Source organism: Haliotis rubra, unplaced genomic scaffold (assembly GCF_003918875.1).
Source record: "Haliotis rubra isolate DU_JTF1 unplaced genomic scaffold, ASM391887v1 Scf548, whole genome shotgun sequence".
NCBI classification, from domain to species: domain Eukaryota; kingdom Metazoa; phylum Mollusca; class Gastropoda; order Lepetellida; family Haliotidae; genus Haliotis; species Haliotis rubra.
The window spans coordinates 224,300-252,082 of NW_025767244.1; the positions used below are offsets into that span (position 1 = coordinate 224,300).

Here is a 27,783-nt window from a genome sequence, read left to right on the forward strand (position 1 = left end):
TCAGATGTTAACCATCTTCTGATACCCTCATCAATCTATCTGATCTGAACCAGTCTAAAGATTCCAATGGTGTTTTCCAGCCTGTTGAGGAGTATCTGCTGGTCGAACGTGTCAAAGGCAGCTGACAGGTAGAGGAGCACAAGTAGTACCACCTCCTGGAGAGTAATACATGCTCCTCAGGATGTCATTTTGAACTCTGAGTGAGTGAGTGAGTTTAGTTTTACGCCTCACTCAGCAATATTCCAGCTATATGGTGGCGGTCTGTAAATAATCGAGTCAGACCAGACAATCCAGTGTTCAACAGCATGAGCATCGATCGGCGCAATTAGGAACCGATGACATGTGTCAACCAAGTCAGCGAGCCTGTCCACCCGATCCCGTTAGTCGCCTCTTACGACAAGCATGGGTTACTGAAGATCAATATTCTAACCCGGACCTTTACGGGTGATTTTGAACTCTGGATAGCGCTGTTTCTGTACTATGCCTGGTCTGGTATGCAGACTGATACACCTCCATCAAGTATATGACTGATAAGATGTTCGTTTAGCCGTGTCAAGACAAGCTTTTCCAAGACTTTGGATAGAAACTGTAAATTAGTGGTCTGATCAATGCTTCTTTGAAGTCTGTAGGCACCACTCTCTGCGTCAGTGACGTATTGAGCAGAGATGTTATAGCTTGTGAAAGGGTGTCCAAACAGCATGTAAGCGTGTAAGTTGGTATCAGATCCAGTGGACAGGACTTCCAAGGTGAATCTTTTATTATCCTCTCAACTTCATTGTGGTCCGTTGCCTGAAACATGGCCATTCTGTTGCCCACGAAGGTTTTGTCCTCACCAAGAGGAGATCCAAGCACAGATGATGTCAGTGCTTCAGATCACAATCTTCCAACCTTGTCAGTGGAGAAACCCGCCAGTGAATCAGCTTGTTCTTTCGACTGAGCTGAAGTGTTGAGGTTTTGAATAGCCTTTGGTTTGGTGAGCACCAGATTCCTCAAAAATCTGTCTGTGGATTTCCAGTTTGGATTTCCGCCACTGACGTTCAGCTCTTCTGCGCGCATGCTTCGCCTGTATAACCTCATCATCCAGCTGGTGTCAGGTCTCAGGACTTTGTTGCATTGGTTGACTGGGGGGTGTTTGTCCTACAGTTCCAATATTCTCTGCAACTCTGCTGCAAAATCACGAACATTATCTGGCGGATCTGGTACGCAGCGTAGACGTCACTACATTTCCCAAACACGATCTATAGGAACCTGGTGAATTTGATGACCACGGCAGTACTTGAACGGTTAGGTAGACTAATGCCTACATGGGAAAATAACTACAGGGAATAAAAACTACAAAATTTGTTGTGACAGTGATATGCCTACCTGAACATGGTTAGGCCTACTTAGGCCTACAAGGAAAAATAGCTACAGGGATAATAGCAACAAAGTTTGGTGTGACAGCAATACGACTACATGTACCTGAACACGGTTAGGTCTACTAATGCCTACAAGAAAGAAATAGCTACAGGGAATAATAGCTACAAAGTGTGTTGTGACAGCAATATGCCTACCTGCACACAACTGGACTGTTTCAATTAGTGTGCACTGATGCCTGCAATGGGATTAGGGGAGTAAAGAGTAAAAGGCAAAGAGCAAAGTTGTTTTGAAAACTTTACAGGCATTTACTTTTTAGCAAAATGTTTTCTCAATCTCACACGAGAAGGAGATTGAAGAGTAGAATAATTTATTGAGAGAGATTATTCAGTGTGAGAAGGACATGTATAAATGATGACAAGATTCTCTGCTTCGTCACACCCTCCTGCAAAAAGTGGACACCCTCTACATGGACGGCACATTCTACTGCTGCGCTCCTCTCTGGGACCAGACTGACTTTGAAATCGCTGCCATCAACGCTGTTGAGACGGTTGTCTCCAACTGTGACGTCTGTGGATGCTACTTCCACTACATTCAAGCTCTCTGGAGGAAAGTTCAGAACCTCGGCTTCAGTTAAGTCTACCAGCAGGATCCTGAGGTTCACAGATGGGTACGAAGAGCAGCAGCACTTCCCCTCCTCCCAGTGGCCATGGTGCAAGACGCTTGGATAGAGATTATGCCCCTGCCATTGGACAGAATGATGAGTTTCAAGACTACGTCACCAGCACTTGGGTCGACGACCATGCCAAGGACGAACAACCATCTCGAGGGATGCCATTCGCACCTCAGCATGATCGTCCAAAGAGCACACCCGAACATTTTTGCTTCGTGAAAGTGTTGCAGAAGATGGAGAAGGGTGAGAAAAAGCTGGTGCGCATGGCTTGAACCTCAGTAGAGGAGGCTGGCAGATGCCATCCGTGCCCCTGGCTACAGATACTGAACATGTTGGAATTATTCTTGACGCCCAATTCAACTCATGGGAAAGAACATAAGACAGCTGCTCCAGGTTCAAGCCATTTATTATGGTGCTCACCAACTCAGGTTGCGATGCAAAAGGCCTAAACCCTTTGAAATCATCAAAACTTTCCACATCCATTCCACACTGTGACCTCATACAGCATGGGTGATGGCGAAACAACCCCATCCAGAAAACAGTAGCCACGTCCCTCATCCAGAAGTGTGCCTTATGGAGACCCGGATGAGACACTGGTGTATGCAGCAAGTGTGATTGTGTATGTGCAGACCTACATGTGATACAATGTGAATGTGAACTGAAGTGCAGACTACGAGACTTCGGTACCTGTCTGCTGTCCTGTACACCACCAATCCCTTCAGACCAAGAGACATGTGAACATTTTGTAAAGACTGATAAAATATCTTTACCCACTTGAAAAAATCTCAAACAAACATTCTTAAATTAAAATCCTCGTGTAATGCATGCTTTTATGTCAATGTATACTGTGTAAATACCTAACCTTCATATAACTTATGTACCAAACTCTCCCTTGGAGGAATAAAAGTATATATATTTATCTCAGAATGCAATTTGTTAACTAATTTCAATTTTGTTTTGGTTTTGTTCATAATAAAATGTTACAATTACCTCTCCAAATTAGAATTTCCATTCCAGGACAGTTTTGGTTGCCAACAACTCCATCTAACAATCAATCATGTGCCTATGCACGTTTCGCTTGTATGGATACCACAGTGACCATAGTAATCGCGTATTCAGAATTTCATGTCTTGTTAGAAGATAACTTGGACCTTGGCTTATGGTAACTTGAATTATCTTATTGCAGACCCTCTCCAAGTAGAGTAGATCATAAAACTGAAGGTAATTGAAAAATGAATTGGTTCTTGAGTCAATCGGATGTGAATTTTCATAGCTATTCAGCTTTCCTTAGAAAGAACACAAGATATGAAACATAAAAAACATACTGACACAACCTGTCTCATTTACATTCGGAAGTGGGCCAATTAACCTCAAAATACTGAATCCAAAATACTGGTCCTCACACTTAGCGCCTATAATTCCTGAGCAGACAAATCCTTTGGTAATACTGAGTTGCAAGTTCACTTCATGGTTCACCAAAACCCTCTCTGATCAAGGTGTCTTCAAATCCTCCTACCTGTGAAAATCCGGGTTAGAATATTGGTCTTCAGTAACCCATGCTTGTCGCAACTAACGGGATCGGGTGGTCAGGCTCGCTGACTTGGTTCCCAATTGCGCCAATCGATGCTCATGCTGTTGATCACTGGATTGTCTGTTTCAGACTCGATTATTTACAGACCGACGCCATATAGCAGAAATATTGCTGAGGCGTAAAACTAAACTCACTCACTCAAATCCTCCTGCCAAGAGGCATCCTTCCTAAACTAAATCTTCTATTTTAATGAGACTACTCAATAGATTTTCGAAATGTTATATTAGTTACCTAAACTGAACCACAAAAGAATCTTTGCACATTTGAAAATAATATTACGAAAAATGAGCAAGATAGGTTGAAACCCAAATAGTCATAAACACATAGCCCAAACGCAACCTATGCTCACGTGAAACGTTGAACCGGCAATATGCACGTGTCTTGTTGAAATTGCGAAATATTGGAAATCATGTGACCCCACTACAGGCGGAACTGCACGTGCCACATGGGTATAAAAACTGCACAGCACCGATGTTAGACATTCACATTGGGAAAAGAACACCTTGGAAATGGCAAGACTGACAGCAGAACAACGCAAGCGAGCATTCGGAATGATTCAGATGGGGGCAACGCATACCCACGTTGCAAGAACCTTTGGTTGTTCCCGTGTTGCCATTGGTAACTTGTTGTAACGATACAGGCATACTGGACGGACATTGGACAGGCCCAGAACAGGGAGACCACGGGTCACCACGCCACAGGAGGACCGGTACCTGCGTACGTTGCACCTCCGCAACCGCTTCCTCACGGTGACGTCATCGGCGGCGCACGCTTTAGGTCGGCGGATCAGCACAACCATGGTGACCAGAAGATTTCGGGCAGCGGGTATCAGGGCTTATCGACCATTCACTGGACAGATGTTGACCGCTGAACATCGCCGCAGGAGACTACGATGGACGAATACGGTACGACGTTGGCAACGTCGGGATTGGCAACGTGTGATTTTTACGGATGAAAGCAGGTTCTGTTTGTTTACTGTTGATGGCAGACAACATGTTCACCGTCGCAGAGGTGAACGTACAGCTGCTTGCTGCGTACAACAAGTCGTTCCGTACGGTGGAGGTGGAGTCATGGTGTGGGGTGCCATTTGTGGTGACCAGACAACGCCACTAGTCGTCATTAATGGAAATCTCAATGCTCAACGTCACAGGGATGACATCCTTCGTCCTGTGGTACTACCCTACTTTAAGCAACAGCCCCAGGGTGTTCTGTACCAGCACGACAACAGCTCGTATTGTTGTGAACTTCCTTGCCCCAAACAACGTCGACGTCTTATCGTGGCCGGCATGCTCTCCGGACCTAAATCCCATAGAGCACCTCTGGGACATCTTGGACAGGAGTGTAAGGCTCCGACAACACCCTCCCACCAACAGACAAGAGTTGTACAAGCTCTACAGGCTGAATGGAACCACTTGCCACATAACCTCATTAAACGTTTGAGGTCTTCGATCCGACGTTGAGTTCTTGCATGGTTGGCTGCACAGGGTGGCCATACACCGTATTAAAGTGACACATTTTGTGACTGGAACCACTATCTGGGTTTGAATGAATTGTACTGGGCATCTGGATAACCGAAATTTTACCCCCTACTGGCTTTGGATGTCTTTAGTGGAATATGTGATCGCAGAACACCAATTTTCTGTTCTTCAATGTTTTCTGGCATTGTTGATATATTAAATATACTTTACCTCAAACTTCTATTGTTTTCAGTTTTGGAATTAGACTGATTTCAATCTGTTGCAAAGTTTCTTTTGCCGTTTTATATTAAATTAATGTTACTTATACACTGATAAACATTAAATAGTGTCTAACCCTACAAATGTCATTTCAAAGATGGAAACAAAACAAGAGAAGCCAATTGAATGAAAGACAAAGGCGTTTTTCTTCATGATTTTATTGTTGGTGATTGTGACAATGTATGCAGCTGACAAGAGTGACATGACCTACTTGAGGTCAAGCAAGGCATTGAACCATTCATGCACATCTCACTATACTATCATACTCCTTTACAATATTAAAAACTTGACAATGTATCAGTAAGGAAAACAAGCAGTGTCGAGTAAGAATTTCATCATTTCCATATTATGCATATCTGGCCTATCAAAATTACATGAATCTAGATCACCTTGACTATCACAAATCCAAAGTTTGTGCAATATACCCGTTGAAATGCACTCTGCACTACTGGTTATGGCTCCAATGATTAACTGGACATGTGTCTATAATTCCCATTTCAGCAGAGGATGTACTTGCACAAAAATTCCAACATACATCTTCTTAAAGTAATTCCTACAGAGCACCAACATGAAGATAACTTTGCCTTATGATTTAAAAAGATGGATCAGTTACTGAGTTAACAATGACAATGTATGACTGCTTAAAAGCTGTCAAACACAAATATGTCTTCGGGATAACCAGCCGAATACGACAAGATAGCAGCAGAACTCCTGTGTTTCTATATATCTTGTAATGTATTATAAAAGGTGTAAATGGATTCATAAACATTACAGATCACATGCTGTTATAGCCTCATCATCAACAAAAAGCATAAGCAGTAAACATGATAAATCTTTTTCAGTAATTGACAAGTTTAAGAAACACTTGATGAAAATTACACGTAAGAACATTGTAAAGTGCCATCTAAACAAGCTGACGTAATTCTCCAAGCAGTAAATAAAGTAGTTAACAATATGCAAGAATCTTCCTAAGTACCACAAACAAGCTCCAAGAGAACAACAATCATTGTTTCACAATACAGAATGTAGTACCCAGCAACAACTGGGGCAATTCAGCCAGCCTTTGCACTCAGTGATTTAATTACTCACCATACAAGACCACAAGTGGCACCTATTGCTGTGTCAAAATCAAACTACAGCGCTTTACATGTATCATGTATATAAATGCCATTTCTCAGATTACATGTATTTCCATTAGAAAAATCTACATGTGAGATGATACCAAAATTCAACTTACTAAATTTGTCCATGTATATACATTACTAGACTTGCTCATCATATCTGTAATTAAAAACAAAACTTTTCGCAACATGAAAAATTAAATCCTTGCTAAGATAACACTTGTATTTAACACACTGAAGAAACATCTTCTCTTCACCACAGTTTGAGTATCTCTACTGAATTCTAAAAGTGTTACCATTAACAAATAGATATATATCAAAATCCATGATATGAAGCAACAAGTTCTCCTATGATGGCCATTGTACACAGGTGCCCTAAATATTGCATGGCAGACTTGACTCGTTTTTGACAGCAGACAAACATGCAGGTAGACAGGGTATGTAAACTTAGTACTGTGTGAATTATGACACCATCCCCCATCCACCAAATACAGTCAATAGGACATTAACTGCACTGAAACTATAGTTCTACATAGATATATGTATGTACACAGGGAAATCAATAATACAACTATACAGACATGGTATTTACAACGTAGTAAGTGTCTCTCACAAATATAGAGAGACAATACAAATACAATAAAACTAAATAACATTTTACACTGTAAAATGACCAAAGTAGAAAAAAAAAGAGAAGAAATTTGAAACACATAACCTTCAAAATACAGAGAACAATTAAAGTTAATCATTAGAAATCAAATGGCTTTGCTTCTTTTGACAGGATATATTTGTTAACATAATACATATATTACGAAGATTTACAACATATTTTACGGATCAGAATAAAGTTTAATATCTTACATAGTTCAGAATATTTTTAAAGTGCTTTTTAATCTGCACCACTTGTTTACCAGGTGAAGGGAAAATATTCCCCATATTTGCAGTTACAGATCATGACACAATCTTATGTGAACATTACTGTATATTTTGAAAAGGGGATCAACTGTGTTTAATAACTATGATCATTCTTGCCTAATGTGTGGTACTTTGTACCCATTTAGTTTGACACAATGAAGTCCCAATATATTCTGAAGGGTGCACGAGATCCAGCACAATACTAGCCACACTCCGGCGCAGTGATGATTTAGCATAACATCACTGCCACAGGCTAATTTGCATATCACATGACCGGACCTTTCTCTTGTTTGTAAACAAACGCTCATATTCATAATAAGAAGAGACTGGCCTTACGCAAGCTTTTCGGCGCTCTTCACAATGTTTTACATTGTTACATGTACATTCTTCCACAACTGCGACTGTAAGATTTATGACAGTACATATTTTAGATATCAAACTGGCTGCATTGTTTGCTTTCCGTCGGGTTCGATGACAGCACGTGGAGCTGTACAACCTATGTAAACAAACGATCGCTACGCAAATCGAAATAGTGTTACATGTTTTAGGATATTTTCTCAGTGAAACTAAACCTTTCTATCAAAGATGTTTAATTAGATGTGTAGACTCGTCAAAAACAAAAGTGTTAAGAAATATGTACACTATATTGAATGAACGGTGCAAGATGTGACGAATCGTCACATCTTTCTGGCCTGTGGCAGAGGTACTATGCTGGCTTGCTGCATGGAACTCTGGGTAGGAGAGTGAATACTAGCACTTCAGTATTTAAGATTCAAGTCAATTCCCCATTATGATGAGTGCCTGTCCTGAAGCCGGTCAGCTGGATGGTATTCACAGCTCAATATTATGACGGCGAGTCTCCCCTTGAGACTGACAGACAATAATCCCTCACCCCAGCTACTACCTACACCGACTCTGTCTGACAGTGGTTCAGCATGCTGGCTATGTAGCAGGACTAGGATTTTCTAGCATCTCCATCAGGAAAGTGTCAATTGGTGTGTCTCCAATTAGTTTAAAGAAGAACAGGTGCTCCAAGCATTTAAGTCCAATGCTGCGGAGAGCAGGCAACCTAAGTAAGAGTTTGGCAAAACGGCCCGGCTCATCAGGATAGCGAGTTTTACAATACTCCTCCAGAGATGCATAAACCTTTTCTCTCAGTTGTTCGACCTCTTGCACTGCAGACAGACCTTTAGCATCTGAAAGAAACAGAGAAGAAAACACATTAAACAAGTGTTTGCCACTGATATGGCAATGTCCCCCGCCGCTAAAGAATGGAATATCTATATTTACGACATTTTATTTTTGGGTCACATACAAGATGCCTGAAATGACTGGTGTCTGCATAATCACCCAATGTAGGCTGTCAACATACTTGAAACATTGGGTGCAATGTTTTATGAGATATCCGCTTTAAAAAGCGGTCAAAGTATCGTGGTGACCTTGAAAAAAAGGTCAAGGTCACCCAAATCGACTGGTGTCTGCGTAATCCCCCAATGTAGGCTGTCACCAAATTTCAAGACATTGGGTACAACAGTTCATGAGATATCACGCTAACAAGTGTTTGAAAAGTGGTCAGTGTCGAGGTGAACTTGAAAAAAAGGTCAAGGTCACCCAAATCGACTGGTGTCCGCGTAATCCCCTAATGTAGGCTGTCACCAAGTTTGAAGACATTGGGTACAACAGTTCATGAGATATCGCTTGAACAAGAGTGTGAAAAGTGGCCAAAGTGTCGTGGTGACCTTGAAAATATCGTCAAGGTCACGCAAATCGACTGGTGTCTGCGTAATCCCCCAATGTAGGCTGACACCAAATTTGAAGACATTGGGTACAACAGTTCATGAGATATCGCGTTAACAAGAATCGGGACGTACGGACGTACACTGCTGAATACATAGTCCCCCGTTCCGAGCTGCGGCAGGGGACAACAAAATAGGCCTTGAATCTAACAGTCTAAGGAACTGAATCTGCTTTGACCTTCCTGGTCCGTTCTTCAAACAAAACAAAAATTGATGTTACATTGCTTACCAGGATTGAAGAGTACAATGGCTCGCAGGCAGCCAAGTTCTGTCTTATCCATTTTCATCTCTCTCATCTTGGCCACCAGCTCTGTGAGCACTCGGTCAAAGATTGTCCCAACCCCTGCCTGATGTGCAGAACTGCGATGTACGTGAAGGCCAGTTGCCAACAGGATGCCATCTTTTACAGCAATAGACCGATGTGAAAATCCAGCAATCAACAGTTCATTCCATCCTGAAACAGAAAAATATCACGTGATGACAAGATAACTATTTGCATTCATGTGCCTTTCACTGACATTTCAAGCTGTTGCATAATTTTCTTCTTCTGAAAAGGGACCTGAAAAATGTTACATGTGGCAGACGTTTTGATGATGCGGCAATAAAGAAGTACCACACCTATCTTTCTTAAACCAAATCCTTAGACTGGAGCATTTGTTTCATGAAGAAATTATCAAAAGGAAGACATTGTACACAAGCCTTATCTAAACTAGTTGCTTAAAAAAATCTATTTTGTTGCTTTTTTTCAAATTTATCCATACTATCTAACCTGATGTTATCCAAAAAATCTTGTTCCCATTTAGGGCCATGTGCACCATGTCCAAAAGGTTAAATAGGGGGCAAAACACTGACAAAGGTACAAATCAATGCTTCTTTTAGAACTTAACACATTTATCCCTAAATATGCATCCAACCTTCATGCTCATATCAAAAGCCTTTTTTTTCTAAAGAAAGAGAAAAAAAAGTGTCCACACTGAAATATCAGAGATAAATTTGGACCACAGGGGCATGGAAACATGAAATGGCGCATTTCATGAACAACATCAGGTGCACATGGTGAAATACAATTTAACACCCGGCCATCGATAAAAATAAACAAATTGCATTATCATTAGTATAACAATAGCTATGTTGCCCTGATGACATGGGAAGATTAGACCTCACAATCAACCTTTTCTTTCTTGAGGTTTGGTAAGGACAAATGAAAATGTATTTCCACAACATATCCCTTCAGCAAATTATATTTGTATTAGTATTAAACTTGAACAATGAAAAATTTGAAATAACACATCACAAGACAAGATTTTGGATTTACATTATATCTCTTGTTGTTTTATATTCACAGATAAAGATTATCATGTGTAATCGTAAACTAAACAGGATATAGCTATCAGCTGTACACATGTTCGCTTCCTTCAATTCTACCAGTGTTTCAGTTAAAACATGCTCAATAACATAACTGCAAACAACATTATCGGCAGAATTATATCTGAAAAATTTATCTTACCTCAAAATTACCAATTCTATGAATTTAGCGCCTCGGGCGCTTTGTTAACTTAAATGTTAAAGTGGCACTCATCAGGATGCCCCGAGTAAAGGAGAGCGCTAGGTAGGAACTGGTTACAAATCACACAAAACAGTCAATGAACAGATATCAACAGTCATTGCAAATGCCAACATACTTCCATGTTCACGCTCATCTCAGCCTGACTATTTTCTAGTGTATGATAAAATCTTTTTCTTCTGAATTCCGATATATTTTTCACAATGCACAGTCATTACCATGGATCACTGGAAATACGATGCCAATAAATCCGCGAATTAATCATGCTATTTCACTGTCTTGTACTAAAATGGACTGATCTTGTTTTATGCCGCACTCAACAATATTCCACAGTGTTTGCCCTTAGCATAAAAATTCAGGAGTCATCAGGACTTGTTGGTGTCATGTCTGATCATACCTGAATTTGCTGAAGGGATATGACGCAGGAGTTCAAAATTGTTTGTAAAGTTTACTTGCCATAAGGCAAGTAAAAACAAATAGGACAGTACATAGCATTTGCGTCGCCATCGTATTCAACCCACGGAAATTGCCCTTGCCAACTGGGAATGAATTTTCTGAAGTTTTTCGTCATCGTACTCTTTGTTTTTAACTGATCCACTCCCTTGCGACTGTTCTGAATTTCTTTTAGTAGAACTGCTATCTGTTTTGCTGCCGAAGAAACTAGAAATACTTTGTGACATATTTACGATAATCAAACTGTAGCAATTGCTGAAAATTGTGAAGAAACAAACGCGTTTCAGTATTGAGACTTGTTGCCAATGGCGCTATACTTAGACCAGATAACGGTGTTAAACGTGTTGGCACGAAAACCAAGGAAAGTAACTATCTTTCTTCGGCAACAATGTCAGCAGAAAGCGGGAATTAAAAACTGATAAATCTCAATGAAAAACAGATTAAGATACAGACATTTACGTATGTAGATTTTCCAGGAAATGAAATTCAATTTTATTTGTTACTTGCCCATAGGCAAGTTGAAAAGAGCAGTTTAGATGCCCGACAGAAAATTTACCGTATCTGGACGTTGGACAATCATATTTTTGAACCCCCTGCTGATGCAGTCTTCTGACTGCACATCGCACATCATTGTCATCATTTCTTTTGGTCCAAAAATTAGTGAATCCCTTAGTAGGGGGTGTGCATTATACATGGGTGCACACTATACTCCAGAGAATATGGTATATTGTTCAGATCATGGTCACTTATTTGTGTATTTTGTCGAATACGGAAGATATTTCAACACTGCATTATTTTAGTTGCTTAGTTTAATTATTATATCTATAAATAACCTTGTACATGGCACTTTGGTCTTTGGTACATCATATATTTTATAAATGGAACTACTGTAATCGTAGTTATTTTCGCGTGGGATTAATTTTCGAGCTTTTAGTGCAAAACGATTGTTGCGCAGTGGAAAATAAAACGATTGGGCAGAGCTATGCAAATTAACTGAATTCCTAATCAACTAAAATTTCAAACTTACCTTTTGGCCTAAAACAAGGAACTAAACGTGATAACTATTATAAGTGAGAAAACTATGAAATTTACAAAGAACTAAACGTGATTCTCTTAAGTGATTCTAAATGAACTTTGAGATGAAACGAACTGCTAAATATCACTAATTGTCTAACCCTTAAACACACTAATGCAAGTTCAACAACCTAACACCACAATAGCCAATTGAACCTACACATCTAACATCTAACATCTAAGTCATTCCTAGTCTAAATAAATGCCAACACACACGACATGTAACAGAACATCACCCAATGGCAGAAAGGAGCGAATCGCCGTGTATCGCTGATCACCGTCTTATATATACAAAACCTACTCGCGTTTTTCCGTGCATTTCACGGGTGTGTTCGAGTGATACGCCTAGTATGCACTGAGTGCGTTTGAGAGAGCAGTTTCAGTGATAAAACCAAAATGCCTTCAGACCATGCCCCTCCATGATAGATCCCTGTCTATCATTAAAACTGACTAAATGGGAGAACCAAGGAAAACTATCTATGAGTATGTACATCATTTGCTGTTACAAGCATCATTTCACCATTTTACCATTAACTCCATTCAGAGGGCAGACCTTTGTGATAGGCCTTTTCAAGACCGTAAGCGCCAACCTGAACATCTAGAACGGCATGCGTGACCATCCTTTCCAGGATAGGTCTTCAATACTCTGCCTAGAGGCCAAACTCCACGAGGAGTATCCGAAGATACTACAATCACAAGCGTCATCCACCTGTAGGTCTCGGCATGGTGTGAACCATTTCTTCCTGATGTTGAGAGATGGGAGCCACTCTCTCATCCATCGTTTCCACCGTGTCTAATGAGTTCTGAACTCTTCTCCATCAGCTTCTTAGGGCTGAAGGAGGTAGAGTCTAACTCTGCGCAAATTCCCCACCTACCTGACCATGTAGGAAATGATTGGGCGTGAGTGGAACATCATCCTGTGGATGTGCGCTTTGATCGTCAAAGGTCTAGAATTCATAAGAGCTTCCACTCCTATGATGGCTGTCATGAGTTCCTCATCACTAACATCCCCTGAACTCAAAATAGCATACATAGCTCTTTTGGCCGACTTCACCAACGACTCAAAGACTCCTCCAAAGTATGGCGCATTTGGGGGATTGAAAATCCAGTTGACACTTTTGTTTGCCAAAGTTGATTTAACTACGCCTGAATCTAGACCAGCAATGAGCTGTTTCAGCTCTTTGCAGTAGCAAAGTTAGTCCGTTGTCACAGAGATTATTTCCTTTGGCATACCGTCGTCATGCGCCATACAGAAACAAGGCATTCAGAAGCGAATCCGTGTCTAACCCAAAAGCCATTTCTAAATGTACTGCTCGTGTTGACAGACATGTGAAAAAGGCAGAGATAACGTTTTTGTTCGACTCTTACCTCGACCTTGTACCGTGTAAAGCGGACCTGCATAATCCACACCTGTTGTCACAAATGCTTTCATTGAACATCGTACCCTAACCTTAGAGAGATCTGCCATTATCTGATGTGCTGGTTTGGCTTTTTGCCTTTTACACCATGAACACTGTCTTTCCCACTGACGTATTTCCTCTCTAGCTGAAATAATCCAGAATCTAGTGGACAAGGCTGACAACGTACTATTTGTACCCATGTGACTCACCTGCTCATGATAATATTTGACAACCAGTTTGGTGACCCAGGAATGTCTTTGGAGTATAATAGGATGTCTGGCCTCAAAGACAATACATCCATAAACCTCAGTCTGCCTCCTGCTCTCATTAGCCCATTGTCATCAACAAAGGCTGTAGGCCGACCAACTTACTGTTTGCTGACAACTCTGATTTTCTCATCAGTGAAGAGTAATCATCAGGAAATTCTTCCCTTTGATTTCTTACAAGTATTGCTGTTTCTCGTCCTCAATGTCCTCCCATCCAGTTCACCCTTCTTTCTAAGTGAACATGGAGCTCTAGCATTGTTAAGAAACCTATAGACCCAAGCATACACTCTGCAGAGTCTCTTCCAGCTAGAATATCTATTTGGTTCTAACCTATCAGTGTTTGAGTCAGATTTAGTAAACATGACTCACGTTTACTTGAGAACGCCTTTTAGTTCTGGATTCTCACAGTTGTCATAGGCAACTGTCTGTTTTGGCCACTCATCTTCATCCACGAGTCAGAAATGTAGGACCATGCAGCCATTTGTCAGTGGAAAGGGTTTCAACATCTGCACCTCTACTAAGAATGTCTGCAGCATTTTGCTTGGAAGGGACGTATTTCCATTGACTGATGTTTGTATGTTCCTGTATGTATGCAATCCTGTTTGCTACAAATGGTTTAAAACATCTACTCTGTCTTCTAATCCACCAAAGGGCGTTCAGACTGTCAGACCACAATGTTACACATTGTAGAGGCAACTCTAATGCTTTTGCTACTGCAAAATCAGTCTAACCCCAAGAACAGCAGCGAAGCTCCAACCGTGGCATACTAACTGCTTTGAGAGGGGCTACACGACACTTTGAAGCTACCAGATGACTAGTCCTTTGACAATCCCTTGAGTGTAGAAACTGAGAAAACTACAGCTCCAAGCGCTACTTCTGAAGCATCTACAAATGTGTGCAACTTCATTCTCGAAGTATCTAAGTTGATCTTGAGTTCCCTTGGAACTCTAAGCGAAGCACAAACTTTCAACCTCGTGGTACCAAGTCCATGCTTTTTGTTCCAGATCTGGACTAATAGTGTCATCCCAGTTTACACCCGATAGCCACATCTCTTGCAAGATAACTCTAGCTCTTATGGTGAATGGACCTAGGAACCCTAGAGGATCAAACAACCTAGCAGTTTCTTTCAAGAAGTTCCTCTTAGTCATCTTGATATCCTGCTTAGACGACATGAATGAGAACCTAAACTCATCTGAGTCAGCACTCCATAGTAAGCCCAATGCTTTTACAGATGGCAATTCACTCATTTGAATGTTTATCTCCCTTTAGTCTGTCTACTTCTGGTATTTGTTGGAGAACTGGTATGGAATTAGAGACCCACTTACGAGCATGCATTCCTGCACTACTCCACAGCTGTTGCAGCTGTTTGTAGAGCTCTATAGCTTTACTGTCTGTCTCTACAGAATCAATGTTGTCATCCATGTAGGTTGACTTTTCTATTGTAGCTGCAGCTAATGGAAGTTCTTTCTCAAGTGATTTCGCATGTTCCTGAGTGATATACTGAGCTAGAAATGGAGAACAATTTAGTCCAAATACAACCTTTGAGAACTCAAACACATCTGGCTTTTTGTTTTGATCCATCGATCTCCAAAGAAACCTTAGATATGTACGGTCCTCCTGAGCAAGTTCAATTTGGAGGTACATTTCAGCAACATCACAAATGATTGCAACAGGGTGTTTCCGAAACCGCAGCAAGATCTCAAACAGATCATTCTGTAGTTTAGGGCCTTGATGAATAACATCATTCAAGGATATGCCTTTATTCCTTGCGAAGCATCAAATACTATTCTTACCTTTGTTGTAGTTCTGTCAGGTTTAATTACGGAAAATGAGGCAAGAACCATTTACTTTGACCTATTTCAGTTTCAGGTACTTTTCTGATGTAACCCTTTTGTATGTACTGTTCTATGGCGTCATTGTAGGCTTCTGATATGGTTTGATCTTTTGACAACTTCTTTTCTATATTGACAAGGCGACTGTATGCCATGTCATAATTGTTTTGCAGACTATCACGACCCTCCTTCCATGGAATGCCAACCTGATATCTGTCTTCTTTGTACACAAGAGATTGTTTTACAGCCTTAACTGCAACATCCTCATCAAGACTTCTAACTGTTGTTGAACCGAAATGCTTTCAGATTCCCAAAGCGAATGAATCAAAGAGTCAAGATTTGTATCTGCATCTACCTCCATTATTCTGGATGAAGAATGAACCTGCAACATGTGTTGCGTGCCTGTCTAAACCTGGTATCTGACCCACACAAGTCCAGCCTAAAGGTGTCAACCTAGCTACTGGCTCTCTTGGAAGCCCACAGATTTCTTTGAAAGAAGAATGCAGCTCTAAATAATCCATACCTATTAGGATGTCAACTATGGGCGAGAACTTACCTGTGGGAATTGAATATTCCTCAAATGTGGCCATTGCTTTGCATGTTTCGCCAATCAATAACTTTCATTCTACCTGTTACTTTGGTAGTTGTCAAAGCTGTAATGGTCATGTCTACTGAACCATCCATACTCTCTAGGCCAACATCAATTAGCATACTGTCAAAGCGTCTCCTGTTTACTATTCAGGACATTGACCGACACTTGTTGTGTATTACCTTGCACACCAAGTTCATATGCTACATCCTCGTTGATGTAATAAGTATGCGTTACTAGCATCATCGAGCAATCGTTGACGGTCATTCTGTGACTACCATTCTTAAGAATCGACAGGAATTGTCCTAAGAGCAAGATAATGTGCTTCCTGTTTAGAAGTTGACAAGGTGGTTGTTTCTGATCTACTTTCATGAGACTTTGTGGTTGTATCATTAACCTCCCGCAACACCACTGCCAGCCCTATCGTTCCTGGCCACTTTGCTGTTGTCATGAAGTAACCTGTTATGATTAGCCTTACAGCCATCAAGCCCACATTTCACAATTCTACTGCATGATTTACCCAGATGACCCGATGTCAAGGCAGCGAAAGCATAAACCTAACTGTTTTGCCTTATCCCACCTTTCTGGTAGACCAAGAGATTTGAACTGTGCACAACCCCCGTGTCATGATCTGTTCCATGACAAACATGACATTGCCTTGCCTTAGCTCGGTTATGTGTGTGCTTTGCGAATGTTCCTTTCTTGTTGCTATCTCTCCTATCTGTTGTCTTTGATTTGTTAACTATTCCATGTTTTACCTCTGAAGCTATTGTCTGGAACTCTGACTCTTGTAGTATCCATTCCTAAGTGTCTCAACTGACTCTTGTCTTTGGTGCTCAAACATCCATCTGTGAAACTGCGTTATCATATTCTCATTCATTTTCTTAACCAGTAGTGAATACAAACACCCACTCCCAATTCCTCTATCGTGTCAGATTCCCTCAAACTGACAACAGCTACATCAAGCATATCAGCAAATTGTCCAAATCTTTAGCACTCCTGGTCAGTATTGGCCTGAAATTATATATTTCTTCCAGTTTCAGTGCTATCTGGGCGCCGCTTGCCGCCATACTTTCTATCCAACCTTTCTAAGGCCACATCATAGACTGAGGCACTGTGACCTAACTTAGCTACAAGTTGTGCTGCTTCACCAGAAAGATATTGTTTAAGCTGCAGAAGCTTATACTCATTAGTGGCTGGAGCTTTATCAACACATGCCATGAAAGCAGCTTTCCAGCCTTCATTATTCTCTAGTGTCACCATGAAATACTGGGATGGATACTGCTTCAATTGTTTCCACATGTCTTCACCTAAATTGTGCTGCCTAGATGACTTACCTGAAGAGGAATAATACCCTTCGGGTGTTAAGTGGAAGCTTTCTAACCACATTTGACTTTTGTGAAACACAGCCTATGTTGGGTGAATTAGGTGTGTCACCTTGACTAACGCCTGAACCATGTTGTGAACCTTTACAGTTCTCATGCGAATGACTTGCGTCAGAATGAAATAACCTTGATATTCCAGACTTAATGCTCGATGCCTTTGAACTAGCAGGTGCATTGGTTCTAAGAAACCCTTCAGCATTATCAAGGGCCAGTTGAATCTCATCTTCAACAATTTCAATTTCCTTACTGGTTTTCTGAACTTTGTCAGAGTCACCAATCAAGCTGTAAGCCTCTAATAACTCAACTATGATACCTATAGCCTTGCTCTGCAAGGAACTAACCTGGTCTATGGCATTCCTGATTGTTTTACGATCTGGAGTCTCAATTTCAACTAAATTCAACAATTTGTTCTTTGCTTTAGTTAAAGCCGACTTTGATACAGTCTTCTGATGTTTAAGTTTAGCTATTCTCAGTTCTATCTCGCCAGGGCGACCTCTAACATAGCCCCAGCAGTTGGCTTGGACTCTGACATAGTGAATAGTTATTTCACAGTAACTATTCTATGTCTTAAACTATCTAACTGAACTAAATGCTAATGCAAGTATAACTGAATATTCTAACCAGAGAAACCACGCTCTTCTACCAAATGTTGCGCAGTGGAAAATAAAACGATTGGGCAGAGCTATGCAAATTAACTGAATTCCTAATCAACTAAAAATTTGAACTTACCTTTTGGCCTAAAACAAGGAACTAAGCGTGATAACTATTATAAGTGAGAAAACTATGAAATTTACAAAGAACTAAACGTGATTCTCTTAAGTGATTCTAAATGAACTTTGAGATGAAACGAACTGCTAAATATCACTAATTGTCTAACCCTTAAACACACTAATGCAAGTTCAACAACCTAACACCACAATAGCCAATTGAACCTACACATCTAACATCTAACATCTAAGTCATTCCTAGTCTAAATAAATGCCAACACACGACATGTAACGAACATCACCCAATGGCAGAAAGGAGCGAATCGCCGTGTATCGCTGATCACCGTCTTATATATACAAAACCTACTCGTTTTTCCCGTGCATTTCACCGGGTGTGTTCGGGTGATACGCCTAGTATGCACTGAGTGCGTTTGAGAGAGCAGTTTCAGTGATAAAACCAAAATGCCTTCAGACCATGCCCCCCTCCATGATAGATCCCTGTCTATCATTAAAACTGACTAAATGGGAGAACCAAGGAAAACTATCTATGAGTATGTACATCATTTGCTGTTACAAGCATCATTTCACCATTTTACCATTAACTCCATTCAAGAGGGCAGACCTTTGTGATAGGCCTTTTCAAGACCGTAAGCCAACCTGAACATCTAGAGCAGCATGCGTGACCATCCTTTCCAGGATAGGTCTTCAATACTCTGCCTAGAGGCCAAACTCCACGAGGAGTATCGAGAAGATACTACAATCACAGCGTCATCCACCTGTAGGTCTCGACATGGTGTGAACCATTTCTTCCTGATGTTGAGAGATGGGAGCCACTCTCTCATCCATCGTTTCCCTGCACGTGTCTAATGAGTTCCTGAACTCTTCTCCATCGCTTCTTAGGGCTGAAGGAGGTAGAGTCTAACTCTGGCGCCAAATTCCCCACCTACCTGACCATGTAGGAAATGATTGGGCGTGAGTGGAACATCATCCTGTGGATGTCGCGGCTTTGATCGTCAAAGGTCTAGAATTCATAAGAGCTTCCACTCCTATGATGGCTGTCATGAGTTCCTCATCACTAACATCCCTGAACTCAAAATAGCATACATAGCTCTTTTGGCCGACTTCACCAAGCGACTCAAAGACTCCTCCAAAGTATGGCATTTGGGGATTGAAAATCCAGTTGACACTTTTGTTTGCCAAAGTTGATTTAACTTCGCCTGAATCTAGACCAGCAATGAGCTGTTTCAGCTCTTTGCAGCCCCGAAGTTAGTCCCGTTGTCTGAGATTATTTCCTTTGGCATACCACGTCTGTAAGCCATACTGAAACAAGGCATTCAGAAGCGAATCCGTGTCTAACCCAAAAGCCATTTCTAAATGTACTGCTCGTGTTGACAGACATGTGAAAAGGCAGAGATAAGCGTTTTTGTCGACTCTTACCTCGACCTTGTACCGTGTAAAAGCGGACCTGCATAATCCACACCTGTTGTCACAAATGCTTTCATTGAACATCGTACCCTAACCTTAGAGAGATCTGCCATTATCTGATGTGCTGGTTTGGCTTTTTGCCTTTTACACCATGAACACTGTCTTTCCCACTGGCGTATTTCCTCTCTAGCTGAAATAATCCAGAATCTAGTGGACAAGGCTGACAAGCGTACTATTTGTACCCATGTGACTCACCTGCTCATGATAATATTTGACAACCAGTTTGGTGACCCAGGAATGTCTTTGGAGTATAATAGGATGTCTGGCCTCAAAGACAATACATCCAAGAAACCTCAGTCTGCCTCCTGCTCTCATTAGCCCATTGTCATCAACAAAAGGCTGTAGGCCGACCAACTTACTGTTTGCTGACAACTCTGATTTTCTCATCAGTGAAGAGTAATCATCAGGAAATTCTTCCCTTTGATTTCTTACAAGTATTGCTGTTTCTCAAGTCCTCAATGTCCTCCCATCCAGTTCACCCTTCTTTCTAAGTGAACATGGAGCTCTAGCATTGTTAAGAAACCTATAGACCCAAGCATACACTCTGCAGAGTCTCTTCCAGCTAGAATATCTATTTGGTTCTAACCTATCAGTGTTTGAGTCAGATTTAGTAAACATGACTACGTTTACTTGAGAAGCCTTTTTAGTTCTGGATTCTCACAGTTGTCATAGGCAACTGTCTGTTTCAGCCACTCATCTTCATCACGAGTCAGAAATGTAGGACCATGCAGCCATTTGTCAGTGGAAAGGGTTTCAACATCTGCACCTCTACTAAGAATGTCTGCAGCATTTTGCTTGGAAGGGCGTATTTCCATTGACTGATGTTTGTATGTTCCTGTATGTATGCAATCCTGTTTGCTACAAATGGTTTAAAACATCTACTCTGTCTTCTAATCCACCAAAGGGCGTTCAGACTGTCAGACCACAATGTTACACATTGTAGAGGCAACTCTAATGCTTTTGCTACTGCAAAATCAGTCTAACCCCAAGAACAGCAGCGAGAAGCTCCAACCGTGGCATACTAACTGCTTTGAGAGGGGCTACGACACTTTGAAGCTACCAGATGACTAGTCCTTTGACAATCCCCTTGAGTAAGTAACTGAGAAAACTACAGCTCCAAAGCGCTACTTCTGAAGCATCTACAAATGTGTGCAACTTCATTCTCGAAGTATCTAAGTTGATCTTGAGTTCCCTTGGAACTCTAAGCGAGCACAAACTTTCAACCTCGTGGTACCAAGTCCATGCTTTTTGTTCCAGATCTGGACTAATAGTGTCATCCCAGTTTACACCCGATAGCCACATCTCTTGCAAGATAACTCTAGCTCTTATGGTGAATGGACCTAGGAACCCTAGAGGATCAAACAACCTAGCAGTTTCTTTTTCAAGAAGTTCCTCTTAGTCATCTTGATATCCTGCTTAGACGACATGAATGAGAACCTAAACTCATCTGAGTCAGCACTCCATAGTAAGCCCAATGCTTTTACAGATGGCAATTCACTCATTTGAATGTTTATCTCCTTTAGTCTGTCTACTTCTGGTATTTGTTGGAGAACTGGTATGGAATTAGAGACCCACTTACGAGCATGCATTCCTGCACTACTCCACAGCTGTTGCAGCTGTTTGTAGAGCTCTATAGCTTTACTGTCTGTCTCTACAGAATCAATGTTGTCATCCATGTAGGTTGACTTTTCTATTGTAGCTGCAGCTAATGGAAGTTCTTTCTCAAGTGATTTCGCATGTTCCTGAGTGATATACTGAGCTAGAAATGGAGAACAATTTAGTCCAAATACAACCTTTGAGAACTCAAACACATCTGGCTTTTGTTTTGATCCATCGATCTCCAAAGAAACCTTAGATATATGCGGTCCTCCTGAGCAAGTTCAATTTGGAGGTACATTTCAGCAACATCACAAATGATTGCAACAGGGTGTTTCGAAACCAGCAAGATCTCAAACAGATCATTCTGTAGTTTAGGGCCTTGATGAATAACATCATTCAAGGATATGCCTTTATTCCTTGCCGAAGCATCAAATACTATTCTTACCTTTGTTGTAGTTCTGTCAGGTTTAATTACCGGAAAATGAGGCAAGAACCATTTACTTTGACCTATTTCAGTTTCAGGTACTTTTCTGATGTAACCCTTTTGTATGTACTGTTCTATGGCGTCATTGTAGGCTTCTGATATGGTTTGATCTTTTGACAACTTCTTTTCTATATTGACAAGGCGACTGTATGCCATGTCATAATTGTTTTGCAGACTATCACGACCCTCCTTCCATGGAATGCCAACCTGATATCTGTCTTCTTTGTACACAAGAGATTGTTTTACAGCCTTAACTGCAACATCCTCATCAAGACTTCTAACTGTTGTTGAACCGAAATGCTTTCAGATTCCCAAAGCGAATGAATCAAAGAGTCAAGATTTGTATCTGCATCTACCTCCGTATTCTGGATGAAGAATGAACCTGCAACATGTGTTTGCGTGCCTGTCTAAACCTGGTATCTGACCCACACAAGTCCAGCCTAAAGGTGTCAACCTAGCTACTGGCTCTCTTGGAAGCCCACAGATTTCTTTGAAAGAAGAATGCAGCTCTAAATAATCCATACCTATTAGGATGTCAACTATGGGCGAGAACTTACCTGTGGGAATTGAATATTCCTCAAATGTGGCCATTGCTTTGCATGTTTCGCCAATCAATAACTTTCATTCTACCTGTTACTTTGGTAGTTGTCAAAGCTGTAATGGTCATGTCTACTGAACCATCCATACTCTCTAGGCCAACATCAATTAGCATACTGTCAAAGCGTCTCCTGTTTACTATTCAGGACATTGACCGACACTTGTTGTGTATTACCTTGCACACCAAGTTCATATGCTACATCCTCGTTGATGTAAGTATGCATTACTAGCATCATCGAGCAATGCGTTGGCCGGTCATTCTGTGACTACCATTCTTAAGAGCGACAGGAATTGTCCTAAGAGCAAGATAATGTGCTTCCTGTTTAGAAGTTGACAAGGTGGTTGTTTCTGATCTACTTTCATGAGACTTTGTGGTTGTATCATTAACCTCCGCAACACCACTGCCAGCCCTATCGTTCCTGGCCACTTTGCTGTTGTCATGAAGTAACCTGTTATGATTAGCCTTACAGCCATCAAGCCCACATTTCACAATTCTACTGCATGATTTACCCAGATGACCGATGTCAAGGCAGCGAAAGCATAAACCTAACTGTTTTGCCTTATCCCACCTTTCTGGTAGACCAAGAGATTTGAACTGTGCACAACCCCACGTGTCATGATCTGTTCCATGACAAACATGACATTGCCTTGCCTTAGCTCGGTTATGTGTGCTTGCGAATGTTCCTTTCTTGTTGCTATCTCTCCTATCTGTTGTCTTTGATTTGTTAACTATTCCATGTTTTACCTCTGAAGCTATTGTCTGGAACTCTGACTCTTGTAGTATCCATTCCCTAAGTGTCTCAACTGACTCTTGTCTTTGGTGCTCAAACATCCATCTGTGAAACTGCGTTATCATATTCTCATTCATTTTCTTAACCAGTAGTGAATACAAACACCCACTCCCCAATTCCTCTATCGTGTCAGATTCCCTCAAACTGACAACAGCTACATCAAGCATATCAGCAAAATTGTCCAAATCTTTAGCACTCCCTGGTCGTATTGGCCTGAAATTATATATTTCTTCCAGTTTCAGTGCTATCTGGCGTCGCTTGCCGCCATACTTTCTATCCAACCTTTCTAAGGCCACATCATAGACTGAGGCACTGTGACCTAACTTAGCTACAAGTTGTGCTGCTTCACCAGAAAGATATTGTTTAAGCTGCAGAAGCTTATACTCATTAGTGGCTGGAGCTTTATCAACACATGCCATGAAAGCAGCTTTCCAGCAGCCAGTATTCTCTAGTGTCACCATGAAATACTGGGATGGATACTCAGCTTCAATTGTTTCCACATGTCTTCACCTAAATTGTGCTGCCTAGATGACTTACCTGAAGAGGAATAATACCCTTCGATTGTTAAGTGGAAGCTTTCTAACCACATTTGACTTTTGTGAAACACAGCCTATGTTGGGTGAATTAGGTGTGTCACCTTGACTAGCGCCTGAACCATGTTGTGAACCTTTACAGTTCTCATGCGAGATGACTTGCGTCAGAATGAAATAACCTTGATATTCCAGACTTAATGCTCGATGCCTTTGAACTAGCAGGTGCATTGGTTCTAAGAAACCCTTCAGCATTATCAAGGGCCAGTTGAATCTCATCTTCAACAATTTCAATTTCCTTACTGGTTTTCTGAACTTTGTCAGAGTCACCAATCAAGCTGTAAGCCTCTAATAACTCAACTATGATACCTATAGCCTTGCTCTGCAAGGAACTAACCTGGTCTATGGCATTCCTGATTGTTTTACGATCTGGAGTCTCAATTTCAACTAAATTCAACAATTTGTTCTTTGCTTTAGTTAAAGCCGACTTTGATACAGTCTTCTGATGTTTAAGTTTAGCTATTCTCAGTTCTATCTCGCCAGGAGCGACCTCTAACATAGCCCCAGCAGTTGGCTTGGACTCTGACATAGTGAATAGTTATTTCACAGTAACTATTCTATGTCTTAAACTATCTAACTGAACTAAATGCTAATGCAAGTATAACTGAATATTCTAACCAGAGAGAAACCACGCTCTTCTACCAAATGTTGCGCAGTGGAAAATAAAAGCGATTGGGCAGAGCTATGCAAATTAACTGAATTCCTAATCAACTAAAATTTCGAACTTACCTTTTGGCCTAAAACAAGGAACTAAGCGTGATAACTATTATAAGTGAGAAAACTATGAAATTTACAAAGAACTAAGCGTGATTCTCTTAAGTGATTCTAAATGAACTTTGAGATGAAACGAACTGCTAAATATCACTAATTGTCTAACCCTTAAACACACTAATGCAAGTTCAACAACCTAACACCACAATAGCCAATTGAACCTACACATCTAACATCTAACATCTAAGTCATTCCTAGTCTAAATAAATGCCAACACACGACATGTAACGAACATCACCCAATGGCAGAAAGGAGCGAATGCGCCGTGTATCGCTGATCACCGTCTTATATATACAAAACCTACTCGTTTTTCCCGTGCATTTCACCGGGTGTGTTCGGGTGATACGCCTAGTATGCACTGAGTGCGTTTGAGAGAGCAGTTTCAGTGATAAAACCAAAATGCCTTCAGACCAACGATTGTGCGCCAATAATCATACCATGCGAAATATTCATGGTGAAGTCATGACAAATACTCAAGTAGGAACAACATGTAATTTGTTTATTCTCTCAGATAACAACATCAAAGCAATTATTCCCGGTCCATGTTTACAAATTACGTGATCAAACAATGTCAAGAACTCCAGATGTTCGCCTACCGGTTATTCCTTAACACAATGTAGCTTTGATCATTGCATGACTATCGGTTGAGAAAACGTTGTGATGGATACCATCACTCAGGTGTTTGAAATGCACGAAAAAACAACTGCGCTAACAGGCCTTTTGTGAACTTTACGCGAAAATTGCACCCCGTGAAAATATATACGATTACAGTATCTATTAAGAACCCAACGAGGTACCCGTGTATGTAATGTTGACATATTTTAGTTAAACTTCAACAAATATACAACGTTTGGCATTTATTACAAATGTGTCCTTTTTTGGTTATTTTCAGTACTTCAATAGTGTCTATCTGACCGTGGTTGCTGTTAATAACAGTGACTTGGTCCACATGATTTCACTGAATATATTGTAAACAAAATTCAATGAAATTTTTAATAATTTTTTTTTTAAATGATTAAAAACATAAATCGTGAAGTGAGTGATTGCAGCTATATGGCGGTGGCCTGTAAATGATCGAGTCTGGACCAGACAATCCAGTGACCAACAGCATGAGCATCGATCTGCGCAAATGGGAACCGATGACATGTGTCAACCAAGCCAGTGAGCCTGACCACCCGATCCCGTTAGTCGTCTCTTACAACAAGCATGGATTACTGAACGCTTTCTAACCCGGACCTTCATGGGTAAAAAATCAAGAAGTACAGTTCACATCCAGACAGTGTAATTATATAGATCAATTGCATATTCCAATTCGGATCAGTTGACATGTGACATCGTCCATTGAAAAGTGCACACATCAGTGATTACTGATAACTCATTTTAAAGAGACAAAAATCAGAATATTTGTGATATGTTTGAATGTGCTGTGGTTACTTAATGCACAAAATATGAAAACTGAAACAACGCACTCTATTTTTATGTTATTTTAAAAAACATGTTAGTGTCAGAATCTTTTACATTTGACAGACATTAGCAACATTTAGGTCCGTCATAAATGTGACATTAGCAACAATACCAGTACATCAAATCTTGGCTTTAAAATTATTAGCTGGAATTCTAAGAAATTATCACAGTGTGGTTGATATTTTGCTAATGTAATCTAATGCACATTTATTAATTAATTTTTATTATTTCTTTATAATTATTACATGATTATTGTTTCTAATGTAACATGTATGACGGACCTAAAAGTTGCTAATGTCATTTATTGACTGACATGTGACATTAGCACTCACAATAAATAAATTTATAATAACAATTAAAAATGAAAATAAACAAAGTGACAAAATTTTATTTTCATTTTATTTGTAAACTTCAAGTTGGGCAAACAGTGTGCACTTTTCAATGGAAGATGTCATGTTACTGACTACATATCTATATACATGGAAAGGTTCTCTGACTGCATTGCATGTAATTTCTGACTCTGTAGGGAGGCATAAGTAATGAGATCAAACACGGGTGGTGGACAGGCCCCTCCCACAACTTACCAAACAACATTGTTGTCAGGGCACTGGTGCTTTGACACAGGACCCACTCAAATCTAACTTCCCCTATTCAGATAAATTCCAAAATGATGCTAGAATATGATGGAATGGTGGACCCAAAACCTGTATGCCCTTGCTACAAACCCTGTAACTTGGTCGCTGGAAATAACTGAAATCTGGCAAAAAGTCAATTTAAATTCAAGGTGAGATACAACACACTTCTCACCTGCTCGAAGGAGAATAACCTGGTCCTCAAGGGGTAATTCTGTGAAGTGAGGTATGCGCTTAGCCCACTCCACCAACGTAAACAGCTGTTTGTCTGCTGCTTGGCAAATATTAGTCACTGGATCCTTCTGTAAAAATACATGAAAAATGTTTTCAGTTATGAAAAAAAACATCATGGCATAAAAGTCAGAGAGTTATACCCCTTGCACTGTAGATCAACACAGACTGAAGCAATTAGCCTGGGGTCAATAACTAGTCTTAATTACTAGCGAGGGCTTTGTGGTGCACGAAAAGTGGAATAAGGAATTTGTGAAAATGGTTTAAAATATCCTCATGACTCTACCGAAAGAGTAACAGTCAAGTTGATGACAATAATCTTCCACAGGATGGCATGAAGAAGTCAACTGACAACACTCAAGACCTTTTGCCAAAAATATCAACTTTGGCCTGTATTTTTAAAAAATCCTCTGCAACTCATAATAAAATGTATAACATACTATTCTACATTCTTGATGCAAGATTGTCAAATTCAATCTTTGTTTGATGTTTAATGTCACACTGAACAATACTCCAGCTGTATGCCATCTGTAAATAATCAAGCCTGCGCCCCGACAATACAATGAATGACATGAGCATCAAATTATACAAGTGGATTACAATGTCAGCAAGCCTAACCTTAGACCTAGAGTGGATTACAATGTCAGCAAGCCTAACCTTAGACCTAGTATATCAGACTAC

The 27,783-nt window shown here is 40.5% G+C and overlaps 1 protein-coding gene and 1 long non-coding RNA gene across 4 annotated transcripts in view; one reads left to right on the forward strand and one right to left on the reverse strand.

Moving 5' to 3' along the window:
- Window positions 1-1,628: 1,628 nt before the first annotated feature.
- On the forward strand, window positions 1,629-25,550 carry LOC124253654. Its single transcript, XR_006892255.1, has 3 exons — window positions 1,629-1,639; window positions 14,127-14,133; window positions 25,454-25,550. It is a non-coding gene; the product is annotated as an uncharacterized LOC124253654 (long non-coding RNA).
- The window catches only part of LOC124253653 (retinoic acid receptor RXR-like), a 70,423-nt gene continuing 50,680 nt past the window's right edge, over window positions 8,041-27,783 (reverse strand). For 2 of the 3 annotated variants that reach the window (XM_046687467.1, XM_046687468.1), the window contains exons 5-7: window positions 27,047-27,173; window positions 9,418-9,642; window positions 8,042-8,588 (exon numbers count right to left, since the gene is read on the reverse strand). In XM_046687467.1, coding sequence (XP_046543423.1) covers window positions 8,335-8,588; window positions 9,418-9,642; window positions 27,047-27,173 — 606 coding nt within the window. In that variant the 3' untranslated portion in view covers window positions 8,042-8,334. Of the gene's footprint in view, window positions 8,589-9,417; window positions 9,643-27,046; window positions 27,174-27,783 lie in introns of all 3 variants that reach the window. The other variant, XM_046687466.1, reaches the window with a different exon arrangement.